We start from the raw sequence: 19,304 nt of genomic DNA, 5'->3' as shown, positions 1-19,304 counted from the left end.
CCACATTAGGACGGTTTGGCCAGTATGTCAGCTCAAACAGTTGATGACAGCACAGCACTTAACCATCGGTAGATACAATATGGAGGGCTCTAGCCTATTTTTCGGTGCAGTGGGAGCCTGGCCGAGATGGAGCAGCCGCATGAAATGGTTTCCCTGCTCACTAAAAAGAAGTTCCTTTTTTCGTTTTCCTACTGTATGCCTATGACCACTTTTTTGCTGCTGAGGCGCCGTTGATCCGTGCTAAAAGATTTCTCATCCTGCAGGAAGGGTCATCTTCAAGCTAGCCTTGTGCTGGCGGATCTCTTTTGGGGAGATGCGCAGCGGGGTGCATGTCGAAAACTCTCCTTCTTTTGATTCTAGAAAAAAATTGAATGATGAGCAGGAAATGTAATCTAATTTTAGCTTGATATTTATTCTGAAGGACCTACAGAGGATCCGCACTGGATAGCTCAAGCTTTTGTCAGGGCATTCCTTCACCGGCACGCCTTTTTGTCCTGTGTAGAAAATGGCGAGGGCTTATATTTTCTAGTGGTTTCCAACCCAGACTTTCGCCTAAAGACTCTCTGCATCCCAGCGCTAAGGCAAGGGACGGAAAACTTGATGTTTAGAGCGCAAGCGAGGCACTAAAAACCAGTATTGTGGGCTTTAGCTTATTGCCTTAGCGCTGGGATGCAGAGAGTCTTCGCTCTTGTGTTCCAGAATGAGGGCAAGGAGGTGAAGCATCCCTGCAGCATTCGGTAAAAAACCGGACTCGCTTACTGCTCAGTGTTTTTGCAGAAATGCGCCAAGCATTTTGCATATCTGCCACCAACTATGACATCATTTTCCATCAAATGACTTCCTCTAGCAAATTGACGCACTTTCAAAGGAGCAATACCAACAATGCCACTACGTAATGCCCTACTATGTCCTACTATGTCCAACTAATGAATTCTGCAAGTATCCATGTCCTCGTTTCAAAGCAAAATTGATTATTTCATGTTCTATTAGCACACTCGTGACCTCGTCATCAGATTTCTTAGGATGGGCGCCTGCCAGTCAAGACTTCACATTGCTTCTCAGCTCTAAGTTTCATATCCTTCGTGTACACTAGACGCTGATGATGATATAAGCAATTCACTGCTGGTGTAAGTGTATATATGAAGAATAAGCTCGTATCCATGAATCAGTGTTGAGGAAACGCCAGAGATCACTTCGCCGAGGCACCATCGAACATGTCTCGTCATCAAGACCACACAATATATAAAAAAACTGAAAGCTACCTCAAAGCAAGAAAAATGCTGATATTTCTATATTTGATGCGGAAGAGTGATAAGAGTCGAAATGAACGCCTTCGTTGGCGCTGCGTGGCCAGAACGCGAGGCATAAAGCAACAAGTCATGCAGCGCTGAAAGAATGAAAATTTGGCAGACAGAGGTGAAAAACCGTTAATCTTGGATCTCTTAGCAAAGTTTATAGCTCATAATTCTATTTAGAGGATCTTTTGATGCAGAGACCATCGCAAGTTTGGCCGTCCGGAGAAGTTGTCTTGGTCCTTTCTTGCCTCTGACCACCAGAAATGGGCTTTGCGGCGACCACCTTGGCATTTCGATCCCACATTTTTTTAAATTTAATTTTGTCAAAATTTCGGACCGATAGATGACACTGTCTACTGATAGCGTCTGGGGAGACTGGAAGTTCTCAGCTGAAGAACCACTAAACCGGCCAGGAAGTACTCCGTAGTATACGTATATTTTCTCAGCGCTTGAAACCATCAGGGATAGGACAAACCAGAAGCAACAGCATACAATTCAGTAGCTAGTGTCCAATGGTCTAACGGATCCAGGAGGCCATCAGCCTTACCCTTGCCTGGCACTGCTTCCATCCGACAGCGGTGACTGTAATGACTCATATCGGAATCACATCCTACTCTTGCAGTGCTCACGACGACGCATCACGTCTGAACTGAAAAGCTCCTGTTATCTGCAGACGGATTTTGTCCTGCTCCAGACGATGGCCAGGCACTGTCTCCTTGTCGAGATCCTGGTGATAAGCAGTTTTGTCGGTAAGCTTGCATTTCTGCATGAGATGCCTTTACGTTGTCGTTACTGCAGGCACACTGCCCTTTTGTATTGACTGTGTGAGGGTTATGAGTAACGTTACCCGGGAAATGCTTATAGCGACGTTTTGCGCCGTCTCTGCAGCTACTCTGGGACAGCCGGCAAGGCCATTGTTTGTCAAATTTTCAGGTAACATTTTACATTATGGATAAAGTTTTCCTGGAGAAGAAGTGGGGGCCTTGCATATGTCCCTTCAACTATCGAGATTTCTGCAGTAATGCTCTCGAGCAGCGCCTACATTACTGAAAGAATTCAACGGTCCTTCATTCGAATTGCTTCATCTTGATCTGCTCAGGCTGCTCGCAAAATCATTTCCTCCCCAAAACGTCCACATTGGACTATAGACAGCACCTGTTAAGGACCCTCATGCAAGCGTTTCGTCTGCGCAATCCTGACGATGCACTTGGAGGACCCCAGGTGATGGCTGCTTGCACGCAGGCAGCTGCACTTCTAGATACTTACCGCACCCTACGGAGGGCGTACTTAAACTTTTACAGGGAACAGGATTCAGACGCGGGCATGTCAGAGGACAGCGCTGCATGGATGTCCGGGCGATTCAGCCTGATGCTGGAAGAGGACCCAGCCGTCGGAAAAGACAGGGAGTTGCAAAAATGTTTGAAATGGTGCATCGACTCAAGTAGGCTGACCAAGTAAACCCATGAAAACATGCGTAAGGTATTGTGATTGGATGTGCTGCTAAACACTTCTAAGGCAGTAACTCCGTAAACATAAGTTGTTCTTCCCGACGGAAGTGGTTCAACGAATCAATTTTTCTATCGAATTTTGTTGTTTTTCTGCAGCCTTGGTTCTGCAGCAGATGCTGTCCCAGCGCGCCATCACTGAAATTCATGAAAGCAGTGTGCCTCCTGGCAATGCATTGAATAACCTGCTGGACGTCTCAGAATCTGGATGCGATTCTTTCAGCTCCCGCATTACACAATACTTGCTAGCGCGATGCCGAGACGAATCAAAGGAGCGCCTAGCTCAGATTCATGTCTGGGCGGCGCTTAGCATGGCCTTCTCCGAACATTTTTTTAAAGAACAACTGACTTGTGCAGTTAGAGCACAGGGAAATTCTGAAAAGGCTCTTAGTCTCGTGAGAGCTGCACTGTCATTAAGCTGGGAACGTACAAGCCTCCCCCAAATTTTGAAATCTCACTTGCTTCTTTTGCAAGCAGTGAAGAGCATTGAAGATAGCAGGTTGCTAACAGACCCCGACAAGGAGCGCATAGCGAAGAACTGTGGCAACATTGGACCACCGCATATGAAGGAATTTTCGCCCTTATTTGAAGAGCCGAAAACCTACGAAGAGGCGCTCATTTCGATGTACACACTGCCCCTGTCTCAAGGCAATGATTCCAGGAGTGGTGATGATAGCAACGTTAACCGGCAACAACGCTCAGAACTAGAAGAACTTGACAGCAGTAACGTGCACGGAGACCCAAATTCGGAAACACCCAAGGAAGGTACTAGCTATCATGCCCAAATATTGACAGAAAAAGTGTCCCTCGTGACTCCGCAGTGCTTATTGGTCCTTTCCGTTCCGCAAAAAGGACCTGAAAAGCCACAGTTTCACTAAACACATTTTTGCAATGCGCGCCCGCTTGGCTCTCTGCTTGCGAACAAGCGCGGGCGACACTTTTGGCAGACTCTTTTTCTGTGTTTCAGGACAAACGCGTGCCACACAGCAGGATGAAAACACCTACCCCCGTAGCTCTCCACCCCCACCTCCACCGCGCGTATACCGAGAGGGCCAACCTGAACAGGCAGTAGACGAATATCGTCCGCATAAGATTGTACAAAAGACGGCAGTAAATGTGCCAACTAGGCAGAAGGAGCTCAGTGAGCCACAAGGAACCGATTTATCTACTTCAGGTGAACGGGCAGAAGACAGTCAACATCAAAACACAGACGCGCAAGAGCTGGCTACACGCAGTGAGTCAAATGAAACTCAAGAAATGTCCCCAGTGCCCCCGCCCAGCACAAGTGAGCAACCTGTTGCACACAGCCACACTTCAGATTCGGTTGAGAAAATGCAACTCTCACACACGGTGCCAGCTCCACTAGCAGCTACCACGCCTGAAGAGCATGCTTCATCAAAGTCAATCCAGCCAAGAGGCTCGGGAACTCAAGGCGAAGGCGTTGCAAAGCCTTTAGACACGCCAGATAGGCACGGTACCGGCGGATTATCTAAAGCGCCTCTTGAGGAAAATAAAAGCAACGCATCTTCGAGTGCACCACCACCACTGCCTGGACGCATCAAGTTTGGCTCAGCACGAAACCGAAGTCCTACGGAGCACGAATCTGGAGACAAGCCAGAACTCCGGCGCGTTGCGTCAGATGACTATAGGGCACGTAGACAAGCCCTCCCGAGAAGGAAAGAAGGTAGCCTATATAGCCACCGTCTGCTCTGGAGCCCAGAACAATCACCCGCCTCAACAGGAACTCTGCGCAAAAGGGATAATTCTTAACAAAAAAACTATCCACGGTGTTCCACGGAGGCGCCGAAAAATTATTTTTGCTTCTGCTCTGTAGTTGCTTTCCTTTTATGCAAGAGACTTGAGGAGTTGGTGACCACGCATGAGGGCAGCGAAGAGACGTCATTCCAACTGCCCAGTTTTGGAGTACCATGTCGTCTTTTTGGCTAAGCAAATGTTCTTAGATCACAAGAGACATTAAGAAAGCCTTGGACTGGCTTGAACAGCAAGCATAATGGAGCGAGGTCCTTTTCTTGACGAGCTTTTGTGCATATTTCCGATAAGCGGAATTCTACGCCGCATTTCTTTGCTGTGTGTTGGGGAAGAGATATGTAACTTCCGCCTCACCACGGGCTGCACGCTGGGACGAAAATGCTATCAGAAGTACGTTCAATTGGAAGACCATGCATCAGGAGCGACCTGCACTTGAAGGAGCCCCTTGCCCGTACAACACTATAGTGAGCACGTGCTGTAGTGCTGCGGGCGAGAGGTTGACGGAAAGAGCCAGAGTCGTTGAGGAGCTGCGAGAACAAGCATGCCAAAATATTTAGATGCATCTGCCAGTTTCTTTGTAAACGATATTGTGATGCGTCTCCCAGTTCCCTTGTATACTATTGTTGTTGCAAATATGGACGTCCAGTGTAATGCATGGATCTTCATATGTTGAGCCACTGGCGGCTGTGTGTCTTGGGCAGGCTCTTTAGTACGCTGCTGCCCCGTCGCGCAAATACACTTAGATCGAGGTTGCCCTTCTTTTCTTCTTCTGACAAATTCAGATTTTGAGTGAAGACTACGCGTCACCCACTTCTGTAGTGGTTGGTCATTTTTTTCGCCGCACCGCTCAATACTTGATAATGCACACTGGCTCTCGCGTTCACGCGATGGCCGCTGATTTGCAGTGCATAATTTGCCAATATGTAGATTGATTGCGGAGCAACGAGCGTTAAGGCCCATTTCTGTTCCGGAAAACACATCTGTCTCGAACGAGTTTCGAGCCCTGTTGTTGCGGCTTGTCTTCCGTTCCGTCCTCGTTAGTAGCCAATAATGGACTAACCGCAGATACAGGACTACTATTATAAATGTGTATTATGCAGACGTACTTTCGGGCGATGGGTATTCTCTCTTCGGGAGACGTGAGGTACTTGCAACCAGCCTGCTGAACGTAACATACTGCTTCAAAAGAATTGTTATGGCACAGCCTTTCTGGTTGATAGGGACAAGAAGTGCCGTATTCTCCCAAGATATGCACGTGTTTTGGCAATGCATGCCTGGGCCGTCGAATACGGGTTGGAACAGAGTTGCCGTTGCTTCTATAGCAGTTCTCGCCAGATGCACAGAATACGCCTGTTCTGAGATGCGCTACAAACTACTGCTCCATGCAGGTGCTTTCTTTTTACGCAGAGCCTGTTTCATCTAGAGGGCCAGCATGCACGAGTATTTAGAAATTCGTCTGCTAGAGCTAGTTTACGGACCACTCTATAACGCGTTCTTGCATTGAGGCGGCTTACTCAACTGCAACCTTTCTAACTGCAACAACTCTAAAACGCACTGAAGGAGCTCGAATTACTGCGGCTACTGGAACCAGTCGTGCCCTACAGTCGATACAGGCGACGGGTGGTAGGTTCCCATTATTCCAACTATGAAACATAGAATGTCCACTATTGTTTTGTTCTTCCAGTGCCTCGGAAATGTTTTCACTGGGTAATCTACGTGTTTGCCATGCTCCTTAGTTGTGGTAGACCTTTCTGAGGCTTCCTCTCATGAATCGAAGTCTTACCGTTTCTCGTCAATATCACGGCAAGCCACTAGAATACCGTCAGAAGCTGGTTGGTCAAACAATTTAATGATTCACCGCTGGCCCAAAAGAACCAATTGCGATTTATTCAGTAACTATGAACAACCAATGCACCACAAAAGTGTGTTGGCTCTGTACACAATACATACTGCCACTGCCACAGTAGACCAATAGCATATCGTCGAAAGCTGATAGGTCAGAAACTTGGACAGGCTCATGACCCGCCCAAAAGGAGCTACTGAGAACCGCTCGATTACAGTGAACCACAAGGGCTCTACAGGAAGCCGTTAGTTGCATTTCAGCCGTAGAATTACCAAGGCTTATCCATGCAAAAATGGCGATTGAATAGACTTAAGCTGTTCTCCGAAAAAACTCCGCGATGCATTTTTTGTTGACCTCGTTAATGTTGCATCTTTAGCAGAACGCAGCCTCTAAGTGAAAAGCTCTCCAGCGCAGAGAGCATTTGAAAACTCTTACGGTTACTTGAGAAGCTGATTAGGAAAGTATCCTTTGTTTCAACTCTTCCCGTCTGCATGCGCACTCTCCGGCTCCATACGCTATTTGGACTGGCCAAAGGTAAAAGACTGGCTTAAAAGCTGGGACCATGAAGCGTCATACTTCACGCATTTACTGCTGTGGTGAGTAGGAGCTCGCTACTCTGAGCCTGAGCTGAAGGTGTACTGAAGTTCGTTCTGCACACTGGAGCTCAGCTCCAGCGTGCAGAACGTACTTCAGTGATCCACGACGTTGTTATTCCTATATTTACGTGAGCGTTCGTCAGGAGCTCGAGCGGTTCTCTTACGGAAAAAGTGAGCTTCAGATGAGAAATTACACCTTAGGGTCTGCAGGAGACTCGCTCTGCAGTTGAACCGTTGGCGTCATCCTGCATGCCGCAAAACTACACTTTAAAAAGGGCGCCATTTGCCGGGCCGCTAAAATGGGTGCACAATACACAGCATCACGAAGCGCTAGCGTCAGCTGGTGGACAGAGGACCATGCATGCCCTTCCACGGATCGGATCATCTGCAGGAAGCCTCCGAAGCCTCCGAGCTGCTCCAATTTTACTCTGTAGAATATGCAACAAAGTGATAGAGGAGTCACGTGCGTTGAGCGCCAACAGAAGGTGCGGCTAAGTGGATTTTACACCAGCTACGGAACGGTCGCCTCATCTAACGCGCCCAATTCCCAATTGATATACAGAGGTGCGTAAGCCGTTCAGCTCGTCGAAGGAGCTCACTTTAAGGGATACACCCTACGAAGAATGTAAAAGACCAAAAGCATCAGTTCGAGACCAAAAGCGTCAGTACTCTTCTCAACCTCGGTGCAAGTGGGGCACAAAAGTGGAAACCAATACTGGCATGCCCCTTCCGTGCGCAAAAGGTGCTCCTTTTGAACGTTACGTTTTGCTCTCGTCTCGGTCAGCCCACTTCTGTTACTTTTAGCTGTTGGACAGACCCCACTCTGTGGGATTCAATGTGGGGGCTAGGTCAAGGCTCGTTAGAGCATATGGCCTTCGCTCACTGTAACGGATCTGAAGCAATGACGATCCAAAAATCCACCTTCTTCAGTGTAGTCACCCGCTGCCGAGGTAGCCCCCCTAACGGTGAAGGCCAAGGCAAAGAGGGCCTGTAACTTAGACGCAATCTTGCAATTGTTGGGCAGCTATCAATGTGTGAGTACCTTTATTCATTTCACTCTGCCCCTCTAATAATCACTGCAGCCAGTTGTACTACGCGGTCAATGCCCGTTATTTTGTTCTGTGCCACAAGAGGATGTGTTTTCGGTACGGACAAAAATTTATATAGAAGGCAGATCCTGACACGCGAAGAACTCGCTAAGCAGCGAGCTGAGTTTTGTATCCAGTTGAAAACATACGTAAGTCGACACTAAAAAGTACACAGTACGTACATTAAGGCATCCATTAACGTAATATTACTCTACGCAATTACTGCATAAGAACAGTCCCTCAACAATGAAGCCAAATACGAGTGTTGGACATTATGTGTTTCCCACAGAGATACAGTGCCTCTACAGTATGCTTTGACTATTTAGCCGCGAATTTAATAGTTTCGTGTTAGTTCGTCAGTGCAATACGTATTGGAATATTTTGTGGATCTCTTAGCAACAGAACTTGCTGTCCATATACCTCGTCATCGACAGTATCAACTCCAATATTGTATGATTTTATTCTTTTTAGAAGGTTCGCTCCTTCACTTTCTGCGCAGAGAAATGAAATGCCCAAAAAGCCGCACTCATGTGGCTGGAGGTCCTCGTAGTCTTTCACCGGAGTACCATCTGTGTGTACCTGAAGACAATGCAAAGAAAGCAGAAAAAACGAAAGAAGTGTCAAGCGACTCCCGTGTTTCATCCAGAGTTCTATAACTGCACCCATCGAAAAACTTTGAAAAACAGCAAACGGTGCAAACAGCTTGCTCTTCTCCAGTGAGAACACTGGCAGATCACAATCCAGACGAATGCACATTGGGAGGAAAACAGCAGCACAAAAATGCATCAACAAAAAGCCCTGCGCTGACAATATTAACGAGGCCTGGACGCCAAGAACAAGAAAGGTAAGCCCGAGAGGCAAAATTAAGGAAAAGGCAGTGAATACAAAAGCAAACAACAAGGCAATCGCAGAGAGAGAAAACCACTAGGTGACTCAGACACGATCTCTTTCAGATGTAGGTGGCCATGCATCCTCGTTATTCGTACTTTAATGCAGATTGTAGAGAATCGCTGGGTCCACAACCAGTAATGAAGTGAAGTGTTTGTTGGGGCTTCAAGTGAAAGGAAGTAAAGAGTGAAACCAAAGCCATGCGCTGTCTTCTTGTCTATCAGCGTCATTCCCAACACCTACGAACACAAAAATCATGCACAGAAACACACCTATGCACGAGCACGCGCTAATAAACGTTCACAACTTGCTGTGACATGTCGGAAAAGGCAATGAAAGGAATTCAAATGAAAAACTGAGGCAAGCAGAGGCAGAAAGCTTCATAGAGAAAAGCCTACAGCGGCTCGTCCAAGAAGCAGGAGGGAACACCAACAAGGGACAAAAGCAGGGATTCACAAGCTGCTACCGGCCAATGGCAAGCATATGCTCCCTTGTGTTCTTGCCAAGTAGTAATCGAAAAAAATCAACAACGGAATATGTACACAGCAGCAAGCCCCTTACGTTTTCGTAAAATGCAAGCGTCTTCTTCACGTCCGCAACAGAAATCTCAATGTGATGGAGGACGGGAAGCTTTTGCAGAGGAAGCGTATCAAAGCGAAAAGAGGGCGAAGAGCTGTCCGATAACTCGACGGCTTTAACCTCCTCTGGTGTGGGTGCTGGCAAACAGCCTACGATCGAACAGTGGTGCCACAAACTGATGCCTCAAATATTGCCTTTGACCTAGGATGAAGTTCTTCTAGACACTTAAAGATTCAAAGCAGAACTGCTAGGAAATTCACGTAACCGATCATGCACGGCTTGTTTCCTTTCCCAGAAGACTCACCATCTCGTTCGTTAGAGAAGAAAGAAGACGCAACAGAACCCGGTACTGATAATGAACAGCAGCTGCTTTGAGGAGACGGAAACGGATACGGATGTGTAGTGTCCGCCTCATCCTTCGATCCTACTGATGTGTCAGGAGGCCCCTGGTTAAGCTTCCTGCGTTCTTCAGGGTCATCTGGCGGTGGTTCTGGTGAAGAAGAATGTCGTGACTCCCCACTTAAAAGTGCCTTCAACGAGGCCATTTTATATTCACTGGATCAGACGAGAAACCAACAAAAGAATCCAAGTGGCAGAACCAATACGGAGCCAAAAACTCTCGAGAATTTCTACAGACACGTTGTCACCAACAAGAACTAACATTCCGTGCTCATGAGCCCCATTTAGCACCAAAGATTAGTTGTAACTTTCGAGCTTACCTCATGTACTGCAGTAGGCGGCCAGTAAAATTTTGAGGGTCTGTGAAACTGGCAGCATAGGCCATATCCAAGAATTGCCCAGCTGGCTGTACGCGAACCATATGTTGCGATAAATCCACTGCAACTGCATCAACGTCCTGAAGTCGAAACAACGAAAGGGAAGCAAAACGCAACTACAGCTCCAATTCTGCTCTCCTCAGACAAATTTGCAGACAAAGAATCGTGGACAGCGTCCACGCAATGCCACGTTGAGAAGAAGCAGATGCAGGATATCCAAATTATTTTTGAGGCACCTTTTGTGCACGCTTCACTCTTCGTGCAGACCCTAGTTACTTAATATCTTTGAAATGCTATAATCGCGCCATTACGCGGCGGCAGTAAGCCCCAAAAAGCTGACAGAAGCTGAAAAGAAAGTTGCGGCAACAACGAAGGGATGTGCCTTACGCAGACGCTGAAGGCCAAGTGGGTAAACGCGTCACACGCGTGGTTCTCGAATGGCTTATACATTCCCCCCACCTTCTGCACCGGGACAAACTCCAGCACAAACTGACCACCAGGATGTCTCAGCCAATTCTTGGGCTTGACTGCTCAGAAGGGGCCACAGAGATATAACATGTAAAGAGAGTTGAGCAGAACTAATTTCGAGCTCGCGATGAATGCCCATCAAGCGCGGCTACACATATTATTGGAGGACACACACTTGCGAGATATTGCTCGTGACTGCTCAACAGGCAAATTAGCTCCCGCTCACAGCGACAGTGTATCATGCGTACTGCTCAATGATGGGTGATTATCTGCAGATTCGGATGCTTCGGCAAGCATACTATCAATTTCTGCCGGCGAGAAGAACTCAAATGCTGCGAAACGACTTCCCGACAACGCTGGAAAATTCCCGACGTTCCTGCTTGAATACTGGCTCCCAAAGCTAGTGCGTCTACTGGAAACCCCGCTAGGGTTAACTTCGTTCTCCTTCAAAGACAACTTTCCACTCCCCCCCACTTCATCCGCCAAAGAGCTGGCTATGTCTGCTCTGCTACTAGAGCTGCTGCTCCGTCTGTGTTGGGAGCGAAGTGACAGCTGCTGCAGCACTTGGTGAAGCTGAGACCTCGGTGGGAGCACAAAGGAGAACCCCAATGCCCCGCCGCAGCCTGCTTTGTTTCCCAAAGAGCTCAGCGCCAGCTCCTGCATCCCCAGACGCTTTACGTAAAACTCATCCACCAACTGTTGAGGGCGAGGACAGCGCAGACGGATTCCGCCAAGGCGTAGCGGAGAATTTCTAATACTAGTTTGCAGCTTCTCCAAAGAACCTAACGAGCTGGCTGAAAAAAGCACAGCATGTGAAGCAATGGAGTGATCAGCAGCAAGAATGCATAAAGACGGCTATATGGAGCCGATGTGCAACACCAAAAAGAGCAGTCCTACTCGAAGGGTTGCGACAACGAGACCTTTCACATCACTCCCATGGAACGTACTAAAATCAAAGTGGCATGCTGCATACAAGAAAGTAGGTCGAAGCACCCACATGGAACGCACTAAAATCAAAGTGGCATGCTGCATACAAGAAAATAGGTAGAAGAGAGGCAGCATATTTACACTGGGCAGTTTCATGAATGGATCTACTGCTCAAGCTTGCTAGACTACACCCACCCGCTCTCGGACTGGACGACGGTACTTCAGCCCCAGGTAAAATGATTGTAGGAAGTTTCTCCATTATGCTCTCCGTTCGACTGATATCCCGTGCTGCGAGACGCCGTCAACAGGCACAACCAGCATGGCACAAAGACAAATCCAGCCTTCTGTCACGTAGGCAAACAAGTCCACGAGTTGACATGCACCGAAGTGTGCAGATGCAAAGAGGGGCGGCCTCAGAGGAGGAAGACTCCTCCGGAAGACGAAAAAAACGATACGGCGGACAATACGAGCACACGTTGTGACTGCAGGAAACACACACAGGGAGATCGAACAACAGAGCTTGAAGCCCCTACTATGACCCTCCAGTGAAATGAAGGAATAGGAGCACACAGCACAACAATAATACCTGAAAGAGTGTGGCTGCGCGCTCTGCAGCGGAGTTACTGCAATGGCAGTGAGGTGAAAAAACATGAAGCAGGTTCGGCACAACATGACGAACGCAAGTGAATATGCTTTGGAAGTGAGAAAGGTGAAACGCCCAGGCAAAGCGCATCAAGCGGCTTCGAAAAGAGCTACTAAACTAAGGGCGTGGAAACTGCCCTGCAACCTGGAGATGCTTCCGCGTATGACTAAAGGAACAGACACGGAAGACAGTTCATTTCAGTTTTGGCAAGGTTTGGAACATTCAATGTGAGGGAAATAATGGAATCGTTCATTTAGTGAAAGCTAGGGAGAAGTAGCGGCCGTGAGAATGAATGGGCAACATCTCTCAGAACACTGAAAAGCAGCCATGGATTCGTCACACTTTCCTGGCCACTGCCTTTAATCCTGTAGTGCATGAATCTCATACGAGACGCAGATGTGGCGTTGATCATGTGCGAATAAAAGCGGAAACGCAGAGAAGCTCAGTTGGCGGTAAGTAAAGCTTCAACCATGTTGTGACACGAAGAAGAGCTTTGCAACTGTGCAGTTTCGCATATTTCTCATTTGAAAGACCTCAATAGGAAAGATCAACTCATTTAATTAAAAACCTGGAGGGTCAGGCATCGAATCCCCAACAATATGCTTTTCTCTCGCACTGCGGTGATGCCACTGCTGCACTTCCGGGGCCTACAGCTCCTGTGTGTGTCTGCAGACGGGCAGTATTGCGGCTCTTATACATAAGTAAGACTAAAGTAACAGAATGAAGAGGGAAGCCGGGCTTACAATCTGGAGAGGCTAGGAAGGTACCACTTCCATCCAAAGGTCATGTGAAACTGCTCAAGCGGGATGTACCTCCCGCAGTCTTCTTTAAATCCAGGGAAAGTTTCGGTGACTACGGACATGGTTTGGTCTCATTCTGAGAGAGAACGTATTTATTGACTTAAATGCGGGTGAAAAGTACGTATAATACGAGCTACTGCATGCAAAGTTTTCCAGTGGCTTTTACCAGTGGGCGTGGCGTTTGTCTTCGAAATTAACGAGCGCTGCGTGAAGAAAACGGGAATAGCCCTGTCTTTGAGAAATATTTTCGACGTTCACATCACATGAATTGCGGAAAATACTGCCGCTCTTTCCCTTTTTCCCGGGGAACTCCTCGAGTGTACTGGCAGTTGGCTTTCTTCAGAGTCAAATCTGCTTTGGCATATCCACGCATTGTGGCGGTTCTGCTTCGTGAAGCAATCCAATTTGGTGATATGAAGCACTGAAATATAAAACCAGAGAAAGGTACAGTGTTACAAGCTAGAAACTGGGCCATAGTGCTCTCTCGGATGTACAGCGTCTTCAGAGTGCCCTTACGTTGCAGCTGTTGCTGTGTGTAGCCAAACAGCGCGAGCCTTACGTAAAATTAGCCCTTATATTTCGATACTTCAATGCTACTGGAGGATGCGCCGCTCTGCACAACTGCAGGCTTGTGAGTGTCAGAATTCCAGTGCACTTTCCGGTAGGACCAGTTTTGCTTTTAAATTGGCTTGTGTCAATACGTGGCTTTAACCTGTGCTAGTGTTGAGTATTACTGTCATGAACTGTTAGGTGAATGCTCAAATAATTGCTTGCGATCCTGAGTAGTGCATGTGAGACTAAGTGTAGAGAGTCAGACTTGTCCGAGAATATACGTAGTGACAGTGTAGGCGCCGACTCACTACACCTGGGCACTACACTAAGAAGCCCGAGGAAGGCAGCAAAGTGGACCACACTTTTGTCCAATTTGCGCAATATATCAAAGCTGGTAGTTTGGATGTTGGAAACACACTGAGGAAGCATGCCTGAGGGGTGGATCAGTCTCAGCAAAAGGTAGTCGTGGGGCTGAGTAGTACTAACGCTGTGTTATGAACTGGAACAACAACTCCGTTCTAGGAGACCATGTACTTTGAAAAAGGCCCACCCAGAACACGGAATATGTGAAGCGCGTACACGAAAAGAGAGCTCTACAGCGGCTAGACCCAGCCAATTCCTCAGCGGGAGCTTGTCTTGGGTTTGCGGCGTCTTAAAGTGTAGCGAGGGCTTCAGAGGCTGCAATTCGTGAATTGCTCCAAAATATGCGGGCCCTCTCACATATTTCCATATACAGCAGCATACCCTCAGCACATCAACACATGATAAAGCCACAGGAGAACGGTTGCGCCAATGGCGCTTGCGCGAAGGATGGTTCGACGGAACAATCGGAGTGAAATTGGCGCCTCCACCACGGAAAGGAAAAAGACACAAACGGACGTTTCTGCCCAAGACAGTCCAAGCAAATAGACATTCCCCTGCAAATGGTAAAATCCCAGATTGGAACAGGCGGAATTAAAATCAAAGAAACTGCTGAGGGTGCACAGGGAACGTAATCTGACGAGTGCATCATCTGTAGTGCACAGGCACTACTATAGGGTTTGCTGGTGACCTATAGAAGATAGCTAGCTGGCTGCGCACAAGAAGTCATAACACTGAACGAGGACAGGACCCTCTTACTAGGATCGAAGTATGGCAATTTGTCGGCGAATTAGCATGTATACACTGGACGTGCCTGTAAATACCTGGAGATTGGGGCTGGCGATAGCGCTAGCGCCGGCACCGGTGCAGGACTCCTCCCCACAGGGCCTAGGAGGCGAGAACCCCGAGTGGAGGGGATTTTCAAGAAACCAGATTTTGACAAATTATGGATAAATGTATATCGTGATATTTGGACCACTTTTTCAAGGAAATGCTCCGAAGGTAGACGGTTATCGTAGGCCCCTACTCTAGGGGGCAGGTACAAGCCTAGTCGCAGAAGTAGGTGATGTGCACTACATTTGGGGGCTGCTCCGGGATGAAATCTTTTTTCTTTCCGGATTTGGGAGTACAAATACTATGTTTCAATGAATCACACCTAGATATCTTCGCTCGATAAGGGATGCAACTCCGCAACTGGACGCGTTATCGGCCCCACACAGCAGGAGAGTTCTACAATGTCAGTACGCAAAATGCCGAGCGGGGGACCGGCCCATCATCGTCATGCAACTCCGAAGCCCACCGTGAAAGAGCGGCCGCATGCGCATAAGGAGACGCCCCACAGGTGATACCTATGACCAATGTTATTCCATGGGACAGTCCCTTCGCCATGTGGGACCAATTCCAGTCCACTATGAGTGTGATAGGAAGTGTTGTAGACGGGACCGGGGAATCGGGCGCAACGCTTCCCATACTACCAGAAGACGGCAGCATTATGCAGGCCTTTTGCCGCGCATCGAGCGTCTGTATACGCAGATGGGTTTGGAGCCGCTCAAGTGGGGAAGCGCACTTATGGTCCAACTTGTTGGCCCGGCTCTAACTTCTTGGATGTATCTACGGCCAGCTATCGACCTAAGCGACTGGGCGACGGTACAGCGCAGGCTTTTAGAGCGGCTCGACAAAACAATGTCGCAGAGTCAATTGTTAACGGAGTTCTTAACGGAGTTGGCTAGGGTAGGTGGAATGGCAACCCTAAGGAATGCACGGACCACTTTGGAGCTGTAGCACGGCGTGGCGTGGGGGTCGCCCCCGACGAACTCGCTGACTATTACTGCGCCACGCTACCAACGGACCTCCATCTCCTCATAACAAATAGTGGGCTTGTGAAGTACCCCGCTTGTGAACAAGCGGCAAGAGCCGAAGCGCGCCTTTACGAGCCTAAGCAGAGCGTTTTAGAGCTACGAGGAAGGGCCAGTCGAGTCATCAGAGCTGCTGTCCAGGGAAATGGACCCTGTCAGCGCCAGGAAAACGAAAATCGGCCCGGGGGAAACACCGGAAACTGATATGAGTGTCAGAGTCACGGACACGCGTCACGCGTTTTTCGCAGCAAGGAAGAACTTACCAAGCGTCTGGGGGGCACCTGCAAGAAGTGTGGCGGTGTGGGACACTAAGCACGGGACTGTCCTACGTACGAATGAGGCCGGACCGAGCCAGAGGAAGGGAGCAGTAGGGAGCCCACATGTCCTAGCACTGAGAAGACGGAACGATTAAACAGGGGGGCCAAGGCGTGGTTGGAGACGAGCTTTCTAGGTCTCGTAGCCATGGCAAAGGGATGATGTGTGCGGTAGAGACACGCCCCAATGCCATTCCAGTCTCCCTTGAGTGGGGAACCCAACTCAACACTGCGGAAGGAACTAACACGAGCGATGGGCACGCGGAAGGGGCTCAGCCGCTTTCGGAAACGCAGTGGGAGTCTGGGTCGGCGACGATCCTGAGTGAGGAGGTTCCAGGCGCAAAGACGGCTAGCAGCAGGAAGTCTGCAGAGGTAACAGAAGAAGGCTGCAGGCTAGAAGTAATAGCGATTGGGCCGCACTGGTGGCGGGAAACTTGTGCAAAGGAGCCTTGCAACAGAGGGGGAGCATTGTGCTATGTGGGTGCGACGGCGGTGCTTCTTGTTGAGCTGGCAGGGAGTCCATGTTAGGCTCTCTTGGCCACTGGCCCTTCAAGAATCTTCATTAGTCCAAAGGCTGCAGCTCAAGGTGTGGAGACCTCCGGAAAGGCATAGGTTCACCGTAGCCACAGGTGAACAAATACGCATTGGTTGGGTTGTGACGGGTTGGACCATGTGGTGCGGACATGCACGCTTTTCCGGGGACTTCTTAGTGGGAACCGTTCCCTATGATTTAGCCTTGCATTTGGATTGGCTGACGGAACATAAGGTGGCCTGGTCTTTCCAGTCTGACAAGGTGCTCGATCGTGTGCACTTATCACGCGCCCGTTCCACGGTTGCGCGGCAAGCACAGTTCGAATGCTAGATGGTGGAGGCCCCTGTGTGCACAACAGATGAAACAATACGTTTTATTCTGATGAAGCGTCTGAAATTTCCCCCGGAACACCTTGCTGATTGTAATGAACTAAGCATAGCTCGGCTACAACGTGGCTCCTCAGTTCTACTGCAGATGTTCATTTCTACGTTTATCCACTGTAGACGCCACTTGTGCTTTAGAAGATTCAGATGCCATCATTCTGTGTCGAACTTCCAAAAGGAAGGCCTATCCCTTCCCGTTTGTTGCTTCCCCCGTGAGTAGGCGTGCTGCTCGCTGCAGCCTCAGTACCTCTTGCCAGCTCCACAATCCAAGCGTAAGCTCAGATTGAACTTGGACTGATACCGGAGAAGTGAGCTCCTTTGCATCGTAGTTATCTTTAGTTAGTGCGTTAATCAACACAGTGTGAATTATATGGTTTTGGAGACCATCTCTTGTTTCTATTGCAATGCACCGAATCACAGCCTACTGCAACAGCAGCGACAGCTTTGAAAACTCCATCACAATCGTCCAAGGACCCAAAGCCGGCTCCTAAAATCGCAGGCGATGCAGCATGGATTGCCAATATTCGGGGTTCCCACCTCAAGTCTCTAGCGAGTACTTTCAAGTTTCAGGCACTACGTAGTATCAGGTGTATGCACCGCAGTAAAATGGGGTTTTAGTGCACAACGTGGTGGTCCAGCCTGACAATATAAGGAAAGCGGAATTGTGAGGAATTCGCTGGAACCAGTGATGCTACCTGCACGTCAGCCGAATTTCGACTGGGAGGAATCGTAACGGAAGCTTTGCCATGGCTGTTGAGGCACATGATACTACTGAAGAGCTAAGAATCCCTAAGCTACTTTAAAGTGCTGAAATGTAAAAAAGGAAAGATTTTGGTACAGTGCTGTGCACACATGCCTGCCACATATATAATCCGAAGACTGCGTGGAGCAGAGTTCAACTCTGGCGCGCATGATTTATCTGAGGGCTTCCGCGACCGCTGGTGGAACCTCCATATAACATCATCAAACGCACTACTCTTAAGTTCCCAATCATTTGCTGCTTATCGTACTTTAAAACGGCATTGGAATTTGGTATCCAAAGATTGGGGTCAAATGCAAAGGGACAAACGCGCACAGGATGTCAGAGTGGTTCGACGGAGCTAGTGGCAAACGAAGTTGTTCAGCGTCTACTGATCCGAATTGCACAAGCACTGCGTGACAGAGCGCAGTGGAAAAACAGATGACGCACTTCTGATCCGCAGCGAAGTGGAAAGGAGGACGCACAGCTAATCCGCAGCGAAGTGCAAATGAAGACGGACTGCTAATCCAAAACGAAGTGAAAGGCGAAAATAGCCGAGGGCCTGACAAGCAGCGGGCAAGCTGAAACACTTTATCAAATGCGTTCCGTAGCATGGCGCAACAACAATTATATTTCTTGTTAACTGTAGGTTTCGTTAAACGTAACGGCGATGTTGAGACAGCCCGCCCTGGAGAAACGCGGCACACTCCGTAGGACCGGATGCCCTTGACACCTGTTACGGGCGCGGGCAAACTTGAAACAATCAATGCCAAAATGGCAAAATGCTTACGGTTCTTTTGGAATCCCTCCCTCGACGCCACTAATGATCTTCAGAGCCCCTCTGAGCCTCCACCAAAACGTAGCAACACAAGCTCCACGTTTTTGTGGCTTTCTACTGGCTCATGCAGTTCCTCATAAATAAGCCATGCTTAAGGTACAGTATTCTGAGGAGATGACACTATCTGAATGCAACAATGCTACACCCTTGGCAACATGCACGCAAAACTGTTGCCCAAAGCTGGGTTCCCACAGGCGCGAGACCAATGTATCCTGCACAGTCATTCGTATTAATATATCATCGACAAAACTCGTAGTGTGCAAGGGGGCTGCTTGTCATCTACAGTTGCAGTAAACTTCGCCTTTCGCGGAATCTTGGCTTCCAGCAGCCGCAACTGGCAGCCCCTCAGTCCCCTCCTCCTTACTCGGTCAGAAGTCAACTGGATGCTACTGCCAATGAAGCAGTATAACGGATTTTTGTAAATACAGCAGTCGAACCCTATACTCAAGTGGAGGCGAAGGGCCAGCTGTGGCCGACGGACAGACACGGAAGGCTGGCTGGAGCGGTGTGCTCTGGCTGCCGCTGCCGTTGCCTCTGCTGGTGTGGGTGTTA

At 48.7% G+C, this 19,304-nt stretch overlaps 2 protein-coding genes across 3 annotated transcripts; one reads left to right on the top strand and one right to left on the bottom strand.

The window, feature by feature from the left end:
• Positions 1-2,465: 2,465 nt before the first annotated feature.
• ENH_00039420 (hypothetical protein, conserved) lies at positions 2,466-4,570 on the top strand (the record flags this gene model as incomplete). Of its 2 annotated transcripts, XM_013580577.1 has the most annotated exon segments (3): positions 2,466-2,736; positions 2,900-3,675; positions 3,680-4,570. In XM_013580577.1, coding segments are annotated over 3 exon segments (1,938 nt in total).
• Positions 4,571-8,445: 3,875 nt separating this feature from the next.
• ENH_00039410 (glyoxalase, putative) lies at positions 8,446-11,994 on the bottom strand (the record flags this gene model as incomplete). Its single annotated transcript, XM_013580576.1, has 8 exons — positions 8,446-8,676; positions 9,084-9,224; positions 9,547-9,713; positions 9,869-10,119; positions 10,284-10,420; positions 10,728-10,867; positions 11,057-11,602; positions 11,931-11,994. The coding sequence occupies 8 exons, from the start codon at positions 11,992-11,994 to the stop codon at positions 8,446-8,448; spliced, it is 1,677 nt and encodes a 558-aa protein (XP_013436030.1).
• Positions 11,995-19,304: the final 7,310 nt, after the last annotated feature.

Source organism: Eimeria necatrix, genomic scaffold, assembly GCF_000499385.1.
Source record: "Eimeria necatrix Houghton genomic scaffold, Enh_scaff28, whole genome shotgun sequence".
NCBI classification, from domain to species: domain Eukaryota; phylum Apicomplexa; class Conoidasida; order Eucoccidiorida; family Eimeriidae; genus Eimeria; species Eimeria necatrix.
The sequence above is the reverse complement of the archived record's forward strand: the minus strand, read 5'-3'. Positions and strand labels throughout refer to the sequence as shown.